Source organism: Pinus tabuliformis, chromosome 8 (assembly GCF_031772625.1).
Source record: "Pinus tabuliformis cultivar Carrire ecotype Pingquan chromosome 8, CPIR1, whole genome shotgun sequence".
In the NCBI taxonomy this organism is placed as follows: Eukaryota; Viridiplantae; Streptophyta; class Pinopsida; order Pinales; family Pinaceae; genus Pinus; species Pinus tabuliformis.
This window is the reverse complement of record NC_142294.1, coordinates 878,179,651-878,200,079: the sequence shown is the minus strand read 5'-3', so window position 1 is coordinate 878,200,079 and position 20,429 is coordinate 878,179,651. Positions and strand designations below refer to the sequence as shown.

The window sequence follows — 20,429 nt, the reverse complement described above, 5'->3', positions numbered from 1 at the left end:
TTCGCGCCATGTAGTGGATAGCCATGTGTCTCAGCAATGCATGGTACTTGTTGGCCTTGTCTAGTACCCTCTCCAAGTGCATTTTAACTCTCTCGAGATTGGCCTCCCGATCCTCATTAATCTCTTGCTCCAATGACGTGAGCTCAACTCTTCTCCTTTGTGCAGCTTGGCGCTGCTCAAAAATGTTTTGTAGCTCCATGATCGCTTGCTGATCCTCCAACTATTTGTTCCTCTGCTCCAGATATTTCATGTTCCATTTGGCTCTTTCCAAATCAAGGGACAAGGCTTGAATCTCTGCTTGCTGCTCCTGGATGATCTCTTTAAGCTGTGCACTTGTCGGTTCTGTATCTGTATCATCATCATGAAGGAGAATGAATTCGGTCTCTCGTTCACCTGATGGCTCACCCAAAGGCCCCTCATCCTGTATTGGCTCCTTGCCTTTGTCCTGTTCTTGTGATGCTGATGGAGGAAGCGAGGCCCCTTCCACCCTGGGTGGAGATAACACTCGCTTTGCCGTTACAAACAAATGTCTGGTGCCTTTCTGATATGTGATGAAAATCGGCACACTAGCAGTCTCATAGCGCTCATACCAATGAGAAGGTTCACCCTCATGCTTAACCTCTGATAATACCTGTGAAGTGCTGAATAGGTCACGGGAGATGAAATCATCCCAAGTAATGCCATGTAATCCCAGCTGATGAACCACCAAAATCTTAATAAGAGAAAAGTGATAAACATTGTTAAGTTGCTGCTGAGGGGTCTTGTGCTTCATGAAGGTGTTCATCCTCTCTATGTTCCTGCAAATGAAATATGGGATGTTCATCATCCGTACCCTGGTAAAGTGCATGAGAAACCTGATGTGATAGGAATATAGACGAGAGAACCTCCCCTCACCGCTGAAGTACTTCATGATCAACTTCATGAGTGGAGCATATTCATCTTTCAAATATCGGAATGGAAAGACTCTTGTGAGCTGCCTCAAGAAAGTGGCCTTAATGTAAGGCTCATAATGTTGCCGATCAACCTTTTGTTTCTTGTGCCATGGTTCTCCAACATTCGGTATGCCGGTTGCTAATGAGACAGTTTCAGGTGTCAGTGTGAAGGTGACACCGACCAAGATAGAGTGATCTCCATGTAGGTGAAGCACAAAAAGACGGGCCAACTCATGATGAACTCGAACATTAGCCACTCTTTGACAAAACTCAAAACATGATAGATGCTGGAAACATGACATAGCAAGAGGGCAGGCCTACAATTCAGTGAGGGTGGTTGGCTCATCCCTAACATGTTTGCCACTTTTGGTGATGTCTCTGGGGAGCCTGTTCTTCCGAGGATGAATCACTTTGTGTTTCCATCTCATACTTCGATGAATGCTCAGATGCCATGACTGCTGTATGTGTACTGTGCTTGGATTGCCCTTTGATGATGGTAGTGAAACTATGTGTTGTTATGAACTCTGCCACCAAGGGGAACAATGCAAAAAGGGAATGTTAGGAATGGGATTAATATGATGGGATTAGGGATTATGGGGAGAAGTTTTGTTTTAGGGACATGTAGGAGGGTCTGGGGATTTTATAGGGTAGGTTTTTGGGGTTTACATTGACCAATGAGTGGAGGGATAGGGAATATGGGTTTAGTAATGTTTTAGGGTAGGGAAAACAGGGAAAAATGGGATAGGGGGGAAGGGAACAATGGAAAGGAGTGAAAAAATGAGAGGTGAAAGAGGAGCCTTGGCATCAATACCACAAGTTTGCAACCCTAGCAACAATGGATTTGATGTTTTCTAGTGGTAGGTTTTAGGCGTTTTTATTGCAACTCTAAACGGCCATGAACCATCACTACATTCCATAAAATTTAATGAGCAAGCCAAGATATAGAGCCTACTTGTCAATTTGAAGGGTTTCAAAATGATTGGTTGCAAGTTTGGCACAAATTCGGGCCTCTGTGGGTGTGCGCCGCGCAACAAACCCAGTGCGCCGCGCTCGGTATATGCGTCACACCCATGTTAACTTTACACTGCGGGGTCGCGCTCTGTGCGCCGCGCTCCCTATGTGCGCCGCGCCCCTCTGTGTGTGCGCCGCGCCCCTCTGTGTGTGCGCCGCGCTCCTGAAAACGACTCCAAACTCACTCCAAACACGTGCTTGCACTCTCACACTCACTTTGCAATGTTTCTCTCTTCCTTGGTGTTCACAATGACTTTGTTTCTTGTGGAAACTTGTATATAAAGGCTTTGAAGTCATGGGTTTGATTTTTGCTTCTCCAAAACCCATTTTGCTAATGTTTTGTTTTGACACTTTTCACTGATTTAATGCAACACTGAATTTCACTTTTCCCTTTGAATTTTTAGCTAAAATGATGAAATTTTTTGGCACTTTTGCAGGGGTCGCATGACATGGCATTTGGCCAAGGAAACCATGACTGCACCTGAAGAAATCAACTGGAGACTTTTTTGAAAATTATCACAAATGACACACTATTTGACTTTTCTTCAAAGCGGAGTTTTGAAGAACAATCGTAATATATCAATATGACGATGAAAATCTGTGAATCACAACTTCATAAGAGTCTCCCTCTGACCTTGCTGGCTTTATTGGATATTGTTTGGAGACCTAATGAATAATCCCTAGACTTAAAGACCGAAATGACTTCTGTCCATTAAAAGATCAACATTGACTGTCATGGACTTTAATACACATTGGTGAAAAGACCTAAGCCAATAGGTACAAGACATGAGGGGAATGAATGGTAAGGCCCTTCTGTTAGATTATGGCATGCCTATAGCGGAATGCAGCTGAGTGAATTGAGCGAGACACCTAAAAATGAGATGCAGAAAGAGTTTTGATCTCTGACGGAGGACTGACAAGACAAACTCTAACACATTGTATCATAACACACATCTTGTTGAACCTGTCAACTACCACAAACAAGTAGTCATGTCCCTTCCTAGTTTTTGGTGAACCTCCCACAAATTCCATGGAATGTTTTTCCTAGGGACGAGTGGGTACAAGAAAGGGATGATATAGACCATATTTCCCATTGCTAGGCTTTCTAGTACAACTAAGCATGCATCCTCTTATGAACCTGGCTACCTACTCTTGCATCTTGGGCCAATAAACATACCTCTACAAGTTGGCCACGGTCTTCCCTACACCAAATTGCCCTGAAACCTTAGAGGTGTGAGCCTCTCTAATCAGTTGCAAGCACTCAAATTTAGGAACACATATCTTATACAACTTGTAGAGCAACCCATCTTGGAGATGGTAGTTAGCAGTGTTGTCTCCATCTTGCACATGAATCTGACTCTGCAACTACTGAAACACCTCCTTGAAGAAATCATACTTTGAATATGCCTCTTTGTATGCATCATGGGTGAATGGATCCATGTGTATAAGAGTCCCCAAAATTGTGATCTTTGATGTGGGTGGCCTTGACAAGCATGTCAACCAACTTGTTTATGTCACCCTTCTTGTACTTGACCACCAAATGAAACTACTGTAGAAACCTCATCCATTTGTAATTCTTAGTCTGATGTAGCTTACTCTAAGCCTTCAGGTACTGTAGTGGCTGGCAATCTGTGTGGATTACTATCTCCTTTCCCATCAGATAGTGCTTCCACTTCTTCACATCTTGCACTAGGGCATAGAGCTCCTTATTGTAGGTAGGGTAGTTAAGAACTACCTCGTGAAATAATTCAGAATGGTAACATACATGCCTTCTTCACTACATCAAGATTGCTCCCATAACATACCCACTTGCATTTGTCTCCACTTCAAAGGTCTATTGTAAGTTTGATGATGCCAAAACTGGTTCTTGACTGATCTTCTTCTTTAGCTCCTCGAAAGCCATCTACTGACCCTTTCCCCACCTGAAACTCTTTCCACTTGTTTTTATGGCGTGGAGTGGTGTTGCAATCATTGAAAACAAGGCTATGAATTTCCTCAAGTACCGTGTTTCCCCAATGAAACTCTTTACCTCAGAAACATTAGTAGGCACCGACCATTTCATGATGGCCTCCATATTGGCAGGACCTATCTTCAACTCTCCTCCACCTATCACATACCCAAGATACACCAAAGACTGTTGTGAAAAATCACACTTTTTTAGATTTTCTAACAACTGATGCTTCTTTAATGTCTCCAGCACCTGCATTAAATGTGATATGTGCTCCTCCTAGGTAGCATTGTATACCAGTATATCATCCAAACATACAATAACAAATGAATCTATAAAAGGGTGCAATACATCATTCATCAATCTCATAAAAATAGTTGGAACATTACATAGGCCAAATAGCACGACTAACCACTCACACAAACATTGCCTAGTTTTGAAGGCAATCTTCCAAGTATCTTCTTCTTTGACTCAAACCTGGTGATATCTAGAGTTTATATCCATTTCAGTGAAGTATTTTTCTTGCTGCAGCTAATCCAATAGATCATATATCCCAGGCAAGGGGCACCTATTCTTGAGCATGATTTTGTTCAACGCCCTATAATATATACACATCTGCTAAGTTCCATCCTTCTTTGGCACAATGATGATAGGTGACCCACCTAGTGATGTACTCGGTCAAATGACACCCTATTACAATAGTTGTTGCAATTGTTTCTCCACCTCACTTACTTCTATAACAAACTTCTTGTACAACCCAATGTTAGGCAATGGGGAGTCTAAAAATAGTTGGATCTTGTGCTCCACTTCCCTCTTAGGTGTTAACCCTTTAGGCTCTCGGAACACATCCATGTATGCCTACATCAACTCTTCTAGTTTTTATTTTTATTTCTTAGCACACCCCTCAAGGGATGCCTTGACTCTTATTGACTATTCTATATATTAATTTTTTCTTAAAAACAATAAAACATACTTCTTGTTGGAACTGTTCAATTTCTTGGTTTGGTTGGCACTTACTAGTGAAATTTTTTACTTTCCTTCGTGCACATTGATGGTGAATGAATTTCCATCCTTTATGAGATGATATTGGTTGGCTCTCCACATGAATATTTCATCTCACATGTACATGTAGGGACTCCTAAAAAAAACTCCACACACAACAAGGGGAACCACATCTAGTTCTACTTCATCAATAAAATCAACACTGATGGAAAATCTAATTTGCACTGTTTTATTACCTTCAGATTTGCATCCTTATTTACCCATCCTAATGGATATGGGCTTGGATGATCACGAAATTTCAATCCCAATTACTTGACCAGCTCTATTGCAACGAGATTCCCCTGTGATCTCGATTCAAATAGAGCATCAATCTTGATATTCTTGACCTGTATCTTTATATGGAAGAGTTTGATTTTATTTTTCTTCCAGTTGTTGAAAGCTACTCAAATCCACCTCCTTTTGCACTAATGTACATATGATCTTCTCATCCACGTCCGAGTTGCTTTGAACTTGGTTGCTCAAATTAGTGGCAATGAAATTATTCTTCTTATTGTCTTTCTTTTTTCTCTTCAGATTAAGCTCTGGATGCAACTTCCAGTACCCCTCCTTTGTATGGTCATTAATGTTGCAGTGGTTGCGGTGATTGTTGGGATCCTTACATTGGTGTGTTGTGGTTGCCATATTTTTATATTTTCCCCCTTTATGCTTCTTCTTCCCCTACTTAGAAGCGTCATGTTTCTCCTTTTGCTTCGATCCACTTGATTGCGCTTTATTCCGGCCTATGTTCTCCAAGTAGTGTGCATGTACACAAGCCTCATCCATCGATTTGGGCTTGAAAAATGTCACATGCTGACGTAGATGGCGGTGTAGACCACCCAAATACTTGAGGAGAACATATGGGTTCTTTGGAGAGATACCTAGCATTATGGCCATCTTTCTAAACTTTATGGTATACTCTTGAACTCTTTGCCTTGCTTTTTCTTGAAGTAGTGCCACTGGATCCATTGGTCCTCTACATACTCAGTCAGGTAAAAATTTGACTTGATGAGGGTTTAAAGTCCTCCCACTAGTCACTGAAGGCTCTCCCTCCAACCTCAGGGTCTTTGTGTGGTTTTCCCACCAAATTAGGGCATGGTCCTCTAATTTCAGCCACATAAATGAAATCTTTCGTTCTTCCTCAATTTGATGGACACTGAAATAAACTTCAAATTGCTGCAACCAATGATTCAACTTTAGAGCGTCGATCTCACCATTGTATGGATTGATATTGACCTTTGCTTCCATATTAGACAAGGGCTATGATTGATTCACGACACTAGAATTGGGTTGATCTTTTTGGGTTCCTTCCTCGGTTCTTAGTTTCTTGTCAATCTCCTAATCCCCCTTTTGATTTTTGATTTCCATTTGAACCCCCATCTTCTCCAAATATCCCAAGCCCATTTCTTAGGACCGCCATGGGGATATTTACATTACGATTAAAATCAGCTACTTTTTGTTCTAGCCGCGAAAACCTCTCATCTGCCAGATCACAAGGGTTATTCACATATTTGTCAACCATGATCAGGGATTTACAATTTATGGTCCAACTGGTCTAGATTCCCTACAAAGACCCACAATATACCTAAAGAAACATGTTCTTATACCAATATGATCTATAAATTGTTATGGATATTCGACTGGACAGTTCATCAGATTAGATCTGATAAAAGTATATTTAAAATATGAAATCCTACACTATATAATTTTATTTTTATTTTTAGATTTATGGATCTGTAGAATATTGTTACTAGTGCATGCATGTGAATTAAGCATTATGCATAAAATAGAAAATGATGAAATAAAATCTCACACACATCTATGACACAAGATATGACCTGGGAAACCCTTTTGAGAGAAAACCCAGCTGGAAGGTGAAGTCACTCCACTCTCTTTCTCTGAATGGAAATATGGTTGTGAATACAAAGAAGTATGGCCTGTAGCCTGTGGGTTGATACAGTACACAAATCCTCTCTATGTGCTCTAACTCCTATCCCTTTTGGCTATTTTTTATCAACTATGGAACAAATGCACTCGAAAGAAATGAAACCCCTTTTCCTCTTAATGACTCGGTTATAACACAACCCAATAACTTACTAGTGGTTAGGTTTTACTACCTTAACTCTTAACCATATCTACAATATAGACTCTTCTAGAGCCTTCTACATCATAATCATGTAGCTAGCCCATTTTCCATGAATAATGGGGGGTGACGTGGCATCCTCTCGAATTATGGTGGTGGAAATAGGAAGATCAACTTCTGAGTGACATAAATTTCACATACAAACTTTGATTAAGGTGATTCTTGTGCCAATGGAAAGTTATTTGTGTGTAGAATAGGAAAAAAAGTGTGATGTTGAAACGACAAAGTTTTACCCCCAAAAAACTTGGACGATGCCTCAAAATGCTCCCAAAAGGTTTCAAACCCTGTTTTGCCAAGCTACGTCTAGCTGGTAAAATTGGTCCCGTGAACTAATTGCTCCACTTTTTGCACTCTAAACTATTAAGATAGATGAAAAACAATATAATGATCCAATATGGATCAACCCAACCACATAACGTGTTGTCATCCCATCTTAGCCCTAATAAGATACATGGTATGGTTTAAAATGTTGTCTAAGAGTTAAGGCTTGCATGTGAAAATATTAGGGGCAAGTCCTCCCATATCTCGGTCAACTGCATAATTTTGCATGGTGATGAATGTGTCATGACATTTGGTGATTGATAGAACTTTATAACATGTCTCCATGACCTATGACATACGAAGGATTAAGGTATGGCTTGATATAACATGGCTCTATTTTTTCAAAGGACCTCGATACTGAGCTTGGTTACTTCATTAACTAAAGTGTTGCCTTGTTGATTGTATTATGTTATTACCCAAAAGGAAATAATCTTAAAAAATCTACATATCTCCTTTTGGATCCAAGTGATTAAGAATTCTAGTTTACTATCTTGAGCCTCATTTTTGAGGTCATTACACTAATAGTTATACTTGAGCTATTGATAGCAATAAATTTAATATCTCTAGTTACAATTTTGAAAGAAGACTAAGATGGCATACACCTTATCTTTATTATTTGTGGAATTATTTAGACATATAGCATTAAGTCGTTTCTAAATGTTCCTTAAAATCAGGGCTAACCCTTTGCAATTGTCACTCCTAAGCTTATATAATAAATATTAGAAAAAGTTTAAATGATTATTTAATCATTACTTTTGATTTCTTTGTTATTGTGCTCTTTTTTTTTACTAATACTAGGTTGTGCCTAGGTCAAGGCTAGCCAATATGTTGGATGGAAGAAAAATCTACTCAATAACGAGATGTTGTCACTAAGATTGTATTAAAGTCAGTCAAATGTAGACACCTTTTGGGACAATGTAATCCCCACAATTATCTCCCACCCTCAACCTCTCTCTTGAAATTTCAACCTAAAACTTAATGCAAAACTAAACTCTACACAAACAAATTAATTGCGCTCAACTAGTATATGGAGATGTGTAGGTGTAATGTAAGAAAGTATGTGAACATTTCTACATATGGGCTCAATACCTTGAATTCATATTAATATATTGAATTTATAAGATTCAAAGGATTTGTAAACACTTACATGTTGACTCAATTAAATAATAATAGAAAATTAAAATTAATATAAATGTAGTACGAGGGAGATGTTGTAATGGTAGTAAAAAGTTAAAAGTATTAAAAATAATAAAATTCAATTTGTTATATTGTAATTTTGTTTTTATTAATAAAATTATGAATAAGGTTTTAGATAAAAGAAAATGATTATATATATATATATATATATATATATATATATATATAAGTTAAGATTCATTTTACTTTATAAATTAAAATAATGATCATAATATTTAGATTTAATTAATAAGCACATAAAAACTTCAATACTTACAATATAGCAATATTTTTAACCATGGATATTTACGCCCACTTTACCATAGGTATTATTAACTTGTAAATATGTTTTATTACAATATCATGGGCCAATAGTATGACTCATCAATATCACATGCCCAAAAACCATCTTTCTCTTCTCAATAAAAATATTTTATTTGAATTTAATTTTATAATATTTTTTTAATTAAATCTAAAAGTAAAAAGATTATAATTACTATTGGCCATTTTACCATATAAATTAAAATAATAATTTTGTAACCATATTTAAATTTCATTAATAAGAATATAAAAACTTAATACTATACTTACAATATAACAAGATTTTTAACCATGGATATTCACCCCCACTTTGCCATGGATATTTTTAACTTGTAAATAGGCTTTGTTACAATACCATGGGCCAATACCATGACTTATCAATACCATATACCAAAAAATCATCTCTCATTTCACAATCAAAAAATTTTGTAAACATTTTTTTAATTTAATTGAGCCAAAGACTCATTCTACAACCCAGTGTGAAGGCCATGTGTAAGTATGTTGGCGGGTTTAATAAATATAAAATATTCTCTGAATAGAAAAACAATGTCCACAATAATAATAAAAAATGCTATGCATATTTAATTAGTTGTCCATATGGCCTAATATAATTTCATGTAAAGTAACTAAGAAAAAAAATGTAAGATTTTTAACACATGATATCAACATCATATATATCTATAAAATATTTTAATATGAATTAATATTAACGTATACTTAAAAATATATTAATAACAAAAAAATCAGTTTAATGTATCTTGATAAAATGGTTCGATGCACATATTAGGTAATCTCTATAACATTCAAAAGTACAATTTAAACAATAAAAATTACACATTGTGTTTTTCACTCTAAAATAAATTTGCTCTAAAAGAAATTTGATTCTTCTCAACTCATGTTAGATCTGTGATTAAGATGGATCTATATTTGTTTTATGAAATTTCTGTTCCAGTATGGAAGAGATGTTGTAATGACCTGTTATGTTATATTATCTAAATTTTTTGGCTTATCAAATTACATAAAAAAATAAAATAAAAATTATTAAGTATAGTTATTAATTAAACCATTTTGACTCAGTAAAATTATATAATAAAAACTAAATTAAAAAATAAAAAATATAAAAAAATAAAATGAATAATTATAAATATTAATTATTATAATTAAATTAGTCTAGATCCATCTTAATTTAAGATTTATTAACTTCTTAAAAGAATCAAATCTATCGAGATGCAAATATTTCCTTAAATTTTACACTAAAAGAAATTACAGTTCAAGAAATTCTCAAATAAATAAAAAAAAAAAAAACTAATTTATAACTCATAAATTAAAATTCTCTTAAACTCTCCATTAAATCACTATAATTTCATTAAGTCAAATAATTTATACTTCACATATTAAAATTCTTCTAAAATTCTTTTTCAATGTTAAATTATTGTAGTTTCATTAAGTTATTTTGATATAGAGTGAAATTTAACATATAAACCATAGAATGACCATGATATTAAGACTCGCACAATTATTAATTTAATATAGTAACATTAAATGACAAGGTTAAGATTGAAGTCATATGTATAACATCGCTCTGAATTAGTGGAATCGAGCCGCTAAATAAGCTTTTAGCAATCACCACAGGCTTTCTTATTATGTAAGACAGCTCAATATCAATATTTTTAATTAATAAGACAACTCAGCAGTAAGACTTTCGAATTAAAAAACAACCATTACTCAGCACTGAGTTTTTGTTACTTTAATAAAACAACCAAGTACAATGAATTTTTTTAATAAGACAACTCACCAACCAAGTACAATGAATTTTTTTAATAAGACAACTCACCACTAAGACTTTATTACTGTAATAATACAAACCAGAGTGTACTTAAATCATCATCCTAAAAAATTTCCTCTTTGCATAGGAGAAGGGTGGTAATAGAGCCAAATTATATTACTTCAATAAAAGAAACCAAGTACAAATAATTTTTTTAACACCGCTCAGACTTTATTATGGTAATAATACAAGCGAGAGTGTACTTAAAGCATCAACCTAAAAAACACCCTCTTTTCATAGCAGAAGGGTGGTAATAGAGCCCAATTATATTTAAAAATTTTGTATAATTCTAAACTCTACTGATTTTTGCACAATTCTGATCTCCCATCTTACACCATGCCACTCCATGATCATACGAAGTCAACATCCAGAAACTTGTTTTTCCAAGAAATTAAACTGATACTCATTTTCTTATGTAAATATTCTGTAACCATAAAAATTATTCATGTACAGAAATTAATAGTTCTGATGGGATAATCACATTTACAATTACAAAACAGAAAACAAGTACATTCTGTACAAGCCTATGTGTTAAATATCATGGAAATCTACAAGTCAGCTGTTTTGACAATATTTCCTTCTAGGTATTGTGCTGGATATGTGTATTTGGGCGCTCCCTCCATCGTCATCAATGGAGGCTGATTGAGGAACGCGTACGAGCTCTTGGTCCACCTGTTCAATAAAGTAATGTCAGACCACCAATTAATTACTTCACCCAAGATCTCTCAAAAAACAACAGTGTAAACCTGTACCCTACCAGTCTTTGATGCCAAATGATATTGTTTGTTGAGCCTCGTGTTTGTTTTTGATTTCTTCCTCTGTTTCATTGGTCTGAAATGATAACAGCCTGCCTTCTTTTTCAGCCTGTGTATCACAGAAACCAGTTATCATTAGGGAAGTTTTAAGATTTCAACCTTCATGAAAATTTTGAAGAATCTTAATAAGTTTTAAAATGTGAACAGCCAATGTTTCAGAAACTTCAAACATTTTACTTTTACTTTCTATTTTCAGAAATCTCAAATAATATGATTGCTAATTCCGAAAGCAAACCTACTCAGAATTCATAATAATATGATTACTCATTCCGAAAGCAAACCTAATCAGAACTCATATTTTTGTTATATGTATAATCATATTTTGTTATATTTATAAACATATTGGTTTAATGTTGAAGAGTATGTGGTTTTTGAAAAGAAATAATATGTTCATATTCAGAAAGTAGAGGATGTACACTTCATAAACTTCAGCTGTCTACTCTCACAACAAAAAAGAGTTTGGGTAGCATCAAAATTTATAAAATTATTTATTTTAAGAAAAAAAAAACTGATACATTAGTTTGTAACAGGGTATTTCAGGTTTTTTTTGGGTTTATATTGATTTATAGAATGTTTTTAGTATTAATCACATTATTATTTGTTGGTCGAAATTTAGAACCAACTAATATGGTTCATTTTTATGATGGTTTGAAACTTTGACCGACCAACAAATGATAATATGATCAATCCAAAAGATATTGGCTAAATGTCAAAGATCTTTGGCATATTCATAAATTATAACAGTAAAGCCAGAAAGTTAGAACAGAGTAACACATTTCAAAGATCTTTGATGCATTTATAAATTGTAATAATAAAACTCCACAGTTAGCTCAATTGATTGAGTATCAATTGTTAAAGCACCTCTACTACCTCTACTCTACTACCTCTACTATTGAGGGATTTTATATGAGATATATGCTGGTAAGTTTCCTTCCGTTGGAATCTGCAAATAATTCAAATTTGGATAATCTCAGCAATGACTTAGTTAAGGAAAATTTGAAAATTCCGAAAGGGAGATCCGGCTTCTGATTCACTGACTACAGTTGGACTAGTTAGGATTCTGCGAAAGATCAAGAAGCAATAACTGACCTACCAAGGGCATTGACCAGGTTTCAGGAATTCTCACAAGGTCTTAAGCTGAACAATTTTTAAATTTACTTGGAAAATCAACATTTAACCCTCAAAAAATTGACAGAATTTACTCTTTCTTTTTCACAATGTCTGAATTATACGAGTTATGAGTAAGTCACCAGTGCCCATTCTGCCAGCGCGCACAACTCCTCTATCACACGCTTAGTTTGCCAGAAGCTCTCGATCGCTTGCTTTGTCAAGGAGTTGCTTCCTTTACAGGATTCTGCAGCCATGATCAAAGAAGAAAAGGAGACTGAAATTATCTACTAAATGGGAAAAATAGCAACAAGAACTTGAAATACAAAGTAGGAATTAAACTCCCATGTCTGGTTCATTTGAATCAAACACATACCTCGCCTGCTGTGAAGAACAGGAGAGTTCCAGCCAGCCATCAATGAACCCATAGATTTATTTTACCCAATCACAGACTGCAACAATTTATTAATCAGGACACAGAATGAATGAAGATTTGGGCAATTGCAGGGATTCAAGAGAGGATTTTGATACAAATTCATGAAAGTTAATGAAGTGATAGAATGTGACATCCAGACATTAGATTTATGTATTTACAATTTCCCCAAGGGTGGGGTCGATGCAAGGAACAGATGGGTCGATTGCTTGGACAGTACTCTAGCTTATGCTTCCACGAATAAAATATGGCGAAGCACAATTTCAGCAGTTCAGAATATTGTTGCAGACTTGTAGTGCGCTCTGATGGGTTGCGTATATTTCACTTTGCTTCCTGCAGTTTCAAACGGTGACGTTGGAACCACAGCATATCTTATTCTTAGCTTAAAAGACGCAGAGTGAGTTTGTTAAGTTGCGTCAATATCAATCTACCCATCTGCACACAAGGAACTTCCACTGTTTGGGGATTTATTTTATAGTTTATTTAAAGACTGCACCTCTTTCGGGCTGGAGCCATGGATTCCTGGCCTGGCCGGGCCGGCCTCTGGTCAAAAGCAATATTATTATTATTATTTTTTCCTTTCTTTCTTTATTTTTGATTTTTTAAATTAAATTTAGCAGTGGTAAGGTTAATTTATGTCCAAAAATAATTGATTTTTTAAATTAAATTTAGCAGTGGTAAGGTTAATTTATGTCCAAAAATAATAATCAAACCAGGGAATTGAATCGGTTGACATAACATCTAAAAGTGCTTTAACAGTACACTAGATTACTGTTTATCCAAAATATAATAAAAGACTTAAAATTTCAAATTAATTGCGATTAAAATGAAAAATTTTAATTATTTTTTATGATAATTATTCAATTTTTATACTTTTACCTAGATCAGTAACTGTCAAATTCTTCTCATATGTCAATGTCTTTTAACTTGATGATTATTTGTTTTTTTCTATCTGTTAATTTAGATTTTACACAAATTCACAATTGTCAAATTCTTTTTAGCTAGATTCCATTCAGTAAAGCAGAATAGTTTAGTCTCAAACCCCTGAATTACTGTACAGTAATGAAAATGAAAACTGCTTGCACCTTACTCAAATCTCTAAACATTTCATGGTAGTTTGAATTACTGTACAGTAATGAAAATGAAAACTACTTGCACTTTATTCAAATCTCTAAACATTTCATGGTAGATGTTTTTACTGTGCCTAAAATATTTCGATAGTGACCAAAATAGAGAAACACTTTCGCATAATAATTTCAATTTCCTACCAAAAAAACGATTGGATCGATGATTACACAGATGATTGAATCCAGTTAACAAAAAGTTGGAAGTTAAAAGTTGGAAGTTAAGACGCTAGATGCTGCACACTACACCCACTAGAGTCAAAGTAGAGTTATTTAAATGAATTTGTTATATTAAAAAATGTGTAATTAGGTTCAGTTTTTATAAGTACGAAATGTGTGTAATTAGGTTCGGTCTTCATAAGTACGAAATGCATTCTCGTAAATAATAAAATGAAAAAGAAATTATTATTGGAGCATGGGTTTCATGTTCAAGTTCTTTTATTTTATAGGTCAAGCACCTATTGAGCGCTTCTAGGGTTTGTTCTAGGTTTAAGAGTCATTGTCATATATTGAAGACCCTATGGGTACATTGTCTCTTGTAAAAAAAAATTATTTTGTCTTTAAAGTGTCGAAATACCTCCAAGATCAAGTCAACCTACATGAAGAGCCACATCCTGATCCAAGTGGATATTGGTGGCCACTCACCTATTCTACTTGGACCCTCACCATTGTTTCTTTCAGTTTTTCAGTTTCCTTAATTGTAGCACAATTTATTATTTTTCCCAGTTTTTCGGGCTTGAACTTCCGGAGCCGTTTTGAGGCCCTAAACAACGTAATTTTATTTTATTTATTTTATTATTTATTTATTTTTTTTTTTTTTGGCAAAATTGCTCTGCAATTGCTATAGCAATCGCATCGAGCGTTGTAGTCCTCGGAGAGATCTTTCCAACGAGGTATCATACACGTCAAACGAAGATAATATGACCAAGTTATGACCCTGGGAAGTTGGCTGCCCAACTAACCCCAACGGGGCCCATAAATTCTTGGTGTTACATCTCCTCGAGTTAGGGTTTTGGTTGTTTAGGGTTTTCTCTTATTGTTCAATAATAAAAAAGCCCTTGAGCCTCATTGTAACTCAGTTCAGAGGCATGTAGCCGCCACATCTCTTCTCAGAGATAAGCTAACATCGCTTGAGCTATCTTATTTCCATTTTGTTTGTAAGCATAGTTCAATATTTTTCTATTAATGAAATGAAGTGTTTTTTTGCTGCATCTCTGTGTTTATGATTATATCTGTAAGTTGTTGCGTTCCTGTTTAAGTTCGGATCACATCCACCCTTAGAAGAACCTATATAGAGAGAGGAACTCGTCCTCCATTAGACACGCTCACTCATCTCATTCTCTATGCGAAGAAGAGGAAGAAAGAAGTCGAAGAAGAGGAAATCGAAGAAGTCGAAGTGCTTGGGATAGATCTATCTCTCTTGTGAAAGTCGAACTTAGGGTTTTTGTGCTCGATCTATCTCTAGTTCAATCTTGAAGGAAAGAGAGAAGGAAAGGCAAGTGAAGGTTACTTAGGGCACCTTATTAGCTCTAAGTCTCAAGGGAAGGCAAGCGAAGAAGAAGATAAGGCTATTTGAGGGAGTTCGAAGTCTCTAGGAGGAGCAACATCAGTTGCAACAGTTGTCGTGACATAGAATTTGAGATCTACAGTAGGAGGTCGAAATCACTGCAGCAAGAGGCCGAGTTGTTCTCGATCTTGGAGGGTATTTGTCCGAGTCACTAGGTCATGATATTCATCAATTGAAGAATCTATAAGAAGAGAATAGATTTACTGGTTTTCCCCTCAAAAGGAGGGGTTTTGGCCCTGGCTTGCAGCGTATATACTGTGTCACTTCTCTTATTGTTTTGGTAGTTGTTTGATGTATTGCACACTGTAATAATAATGAACAAAGCTAATTAGTAAAAAGATAACACAAATAGTTATCAAGTTAAGAGAATTAACATACTTACTACCCTATTGAATTCTCAACATGGTATTAGAGCTAAGGTTTGCTAAGGGCATCATGGAGATCTCCTCTACAGTGAAGAAGTTCATCAAGAAGATTGCAAGCCATCTCAAGAAAGGTATTAAGGAAGCATGGAATTTATTATTCTCTACAAAGAATGTATCAATCAAAGAAAGGGATGAAGGTCTCTTCTCGGCTCTCTCTGGCACATTTCAAGATGAAGACATTTGGGTAATTGACAGTGGTGCATCAAGGCACATGACTGACCATTCCAATAGATTGAAGACCTTATCAAAAGGAAATTCCTCTTATTCAATGGAACTTGGAGACAACAAGAGCTATCCCGTGAAAGGTATTGGATCAACCTCCATAAAGCTGGAAGACGGAAGCAACATCCACCTCAACAACATTCTCTTTGTTCTAGGTTTGCACAAGAATTTACTTTCTATTTCAAGTCTAGAAGATAAGGGTGATTAAATAGCCTTCAATGATGGAAAGGCTGTTGTTTGGGGAAAATACTTAAGTATAGATCAAGCCAAAGTTGTAGGAATTCGAGAAGGAAGACTATACAGACTGATATCTCCTATGGCCCAAGCCCTAGTTCACATTGAAATTAGCCCATGTGAACTTTGGCATCAAAGATTTGGTCATCTACATTTCAAAATCCTTCCAACCCTAAGTTCCATAGTAGATGGAATTCCAAATCTAAAGGAGGATCATGAAGGTGTCTGTAAGGGATGTGCATTGGATAAGAATACCAAGAGACCATTTCGAAGCAGCGCTTCATGGTCAAAAGAAATCTTGGATCTCGTTCACTCTGATGTATGTGGTCCTATGACTCATAAATCACTTGGAGTGCATCTATATTATGTTCCATTTATAAATGATCATTCAAGAAAGACCTGGGTTTACTTTATGAAAACCAAGGATGAAGTATTTACAAAATTTCAAGAATTCAAAGTTGAAGTGGAGAACTTTACAGAAAGAAGAATCAAGATACTAAGATATGATAATGGAGGAGGATATACATCCAAAGAGATTATAGCATTCTGTAAGGAGTCTGGGATTAAGATGGAGCTGATAGTCCCATATAATCTCGAACAAAATGGAGTTGCAGAAAGAAAGAATAGATCAATTGAAGAAAGTGTGAAAGCAATGTTACACGATCAGGATCTACCTAAGTTTCTGTGGGGAGAAGCCATAAAGACAACTATCTACATCCAGAATTAAAGTCCCCACAGATCTCTAGACAACAAAACTCTGAAGTAAGTGTTCACTGGAAATAAGTCATCTATATATCATCTTTGGATCTTTGGGTTTCCTTTATATATTCATATACCAAAGGACAAAAGAAAGAAGTTGGATCCTTCCGGCATGAAGGGAACATTTTTTGGGTATAGCAACTCATCAAAAGATTATAGGATCTACATGAGAGATGGACATCACATAGAAGTCAGTTGTGATGTCATATTTGATGAAAGCATAGCATTCAAGAAATCAAAGGAACTTTCTATAGACTCTGATGATGAAGAACTTCTGATATTTGAGGAGGAAGTTGACCAAGGAAAAGAAGAATCACACCATGAAGAAGAAGGTCCCTATGAACTTGTTCAACCTGTGGTCATCCCTGAAACAAGGAAAAGACTTAATTGGTTGAAATCTACACTATTTGATGCAAAAGGTCATGGAGCAGCAGACTCATTTTGAGAAAGCAAGAAACCCAAGAGATATTACGGATATGTTGCATACATGGAAAAACTAATAGAAGCAGAGCCATCTTCCTCTAAAGAGGCTGTAAATAATCGAGAATGGAAGGATGCCATGAACGAAGAATATCAATCTATAATAAATAATGGAGTCTGGGAGATCGTACGTAGGCCCGAAGAAAAATCTGTAGTTACTTCCAAGTGGATCTAAGATCAAACATGCAACAGATGGAAGTATAGATTAAAGTATAAAGAAATATTTTTGGCGAGAGGCTTCTCTCAACTTAAAGGCATCGAATATGAAGAGACATTTGCTCCAACATCAAGATATACAACGATTCGATCATTAGTCTCTCTGACAACATTGATGGGATGGAACATCCACCAAATGGATGTGAAGACTGCGTTTCTGAATGGCACAATAGATGAAGAAGTCTACATAGAGCAACCCTTGGGATTCGAAGTCGAAGATAGAAATCCATATGTGTGCAGGCTGATGAAGGCACAATATGGCCTCAAACAAGCACCAAGGGCATGGAATGCTAGGATGGATGCATACCTTCAAAGGACATGCTTCACGAAAAGATCTGTTGATTCAAACCTTTACATTAAGGTTGTAGATGGTGGACCTGTAATCATTCTTCTGTATGTAGATTATCTTCTCTTGACAGGTGTAGAAGGTTGAATTTCAATGTAAGAAGCAACTCGCAGCATAATTTGACATGAAGGATCTTGGGTTGATGCATTACTGCTTGGGACTAGAAGTCTGGAAAGGATCTAATGAAGTTTATTTGGGTCAAGGAAAGTACATGATCGAGATACTGAAAAATATTTGACATGATGGACTGCAAACCTATGACTACTCCGATGATTACAAACTTGAAGAGACTAAGAAGTTCTAAATCTAGCCCTGTGGATCCTTCCAAGTATAAGCAACTCATTGGCTCAATGATGTACTTAGTGAATACTCGACCATACATATGCTTTGCAGTAAATGTTCTCAGTTAATTCCAAGTGGAGTCAAAGCATGATCATTGGGTAGCAGCAAAACATATTATGAGATATCTGTAAGGAACCATCCACTACTGTCTGAAGTATGACCGAAGAAATGATGTCCAACTGATTGGATATATAGATTTCGACTAGGGAGGCAGTGAGCAAGATGGAAGGAGCACTATGGGAGGATGTTTCAGTTTGGGATCCTCCATGGTCTCATGGATGAGTAGAAATAAAGACACAATTGCTTTGAGTAGTGTTGAAGTTGAATACATTGCATCCTGTGAAGTAAGCAAATAACTAGTATAGTTGAGGAAGCTTCTATCCGACTATTTTGAAGGATCAATGAACCCTACAGTGATACTTTGTGATAACACTAGTTGTATATGTTTGTCTGAAGATCCAATGTTTCATGGAAAGACAAAGCATATAAACAACAAGTATCACTATATTCAACAACTAGTGAAAAATTGTGTGTTGCAGCTACAATATATCTCCACTGATGAGCAGGTAGCTGACATATTGACAAAATCACTTCCAAACAAGAGGCTTGTATACATGAGAGATAAGCTTGGTTTGGTTGATATATCCTCCCTAATTGAGAGGGAGAGATAGACACTACATTCTTGTCTTCACTTGGGAAGAAAGAATGGAGGATTGACTAACCATCTGTCATTCGATCCTCTTTGAGAATGTGGTAGGGCATTCAAGAAAATATTAGTCGTGGACCGATATTCTTTGAGGATTAGCTATGCAAGATAATAATAGTCCAATGGAAGGTCATACTAAGTGAACACCCGGGTGGAGTATGTACCTTGAGAAACAATGATTTTGGTGTCTATGAATCATTGGTCTCGCCAGCATTGTGCTATGATCATGTGGATAGAGCTGTTAGTCAAGACCTTGCTATGTAACAATGTTGATTGATATGATACTAGAAAGATGGGTTACCAATCTGAGTCTTTTTATGAGATCTCTTCAGATTGAGAATGACCATGTACCTCTTATGAATACCTCCCTAGTTAAGAGGGAGTGTTGAAAAATGTGTAACTAGGTTCGGTCTTCATAAGTATGAAATGTACTCTTGTAAATAATAAAATGAAAAAGAAATTATTATTATTGGAGCATGGGTTTCATGCTCAAGTTCTTTTATTTTATAGGTCAAGCACCCATTAAGTGCTTCTAGGGTTTTTCCTAGGTTTAAGAGTCATTGTCATATATTGAAGACCCTATGGGCACATTGTATCTTGTAAAGAAAAATTTATTTTGTCTTTAAAGTGTCGAAATACCTCCAAGATCAAGTCGGCCTAAGGAGCTATCAAGTCGGCCTACATGAAGAGCCACGTCCACCCTTAGAAGAGCCTATATATAGAGAGGAACTTGTCCTCCATTAGACACACTCACTCATCTCATTCTCTATGCAAAGAAGAGGAATAAAGAAGTCGAAGAAGAGGGTATGAAGAAGTCTAAGTGCTTGGGCTAGATCTATCTCTCTTGTGAAAGTCGAAGTTAGGGTTTCTACGTTGGGTCTATCTCTAGTTTGATCTTGAAGGAAAGAGAGAAGGAAAGGCAAGCGAAGGTCACTTAG

The 20,429-nt window shown here is 36.0% G+C and overlaps 1 protein-coding gene across 1 annotated transcript; it reads right to left on the bottom strand.

Moving 5' to 3' along the window:
• Nucleotides 1-10,968: 10,968 nt before the first annotated feature.
• LOC149238357 (uncharacterized) lies at nucleotides 10,969-13,513 on the bottom strand. Its single transcript, XM_089366966.1, has 5 exons — nucleotides 13,232-13,513; nucleotides 13,014-13,089; nucleotides 12,781-12,884; nucleotides 11,473-11,579; nucleotides 10,969-11,387 (listed from the first exon to the last, which is right to left on the bottom strand). The coding sequence occupies exons 2-5, from the start codon at nucleotides 13,063-13,065 to the stop codon at nucleotides 11,264-11,266; spliced, it is 387 nt and encodes a 128-aa protein (XP_089223092.1). The 5' UTR covers nucleotides 13,066-13,089; nucleotides 13,232-13,513; the 3' UTR covers nucleotides 10,969-11,263.
• Nucleotides 13,514-20,429: the final 6,916 nt, after the last annotated feature.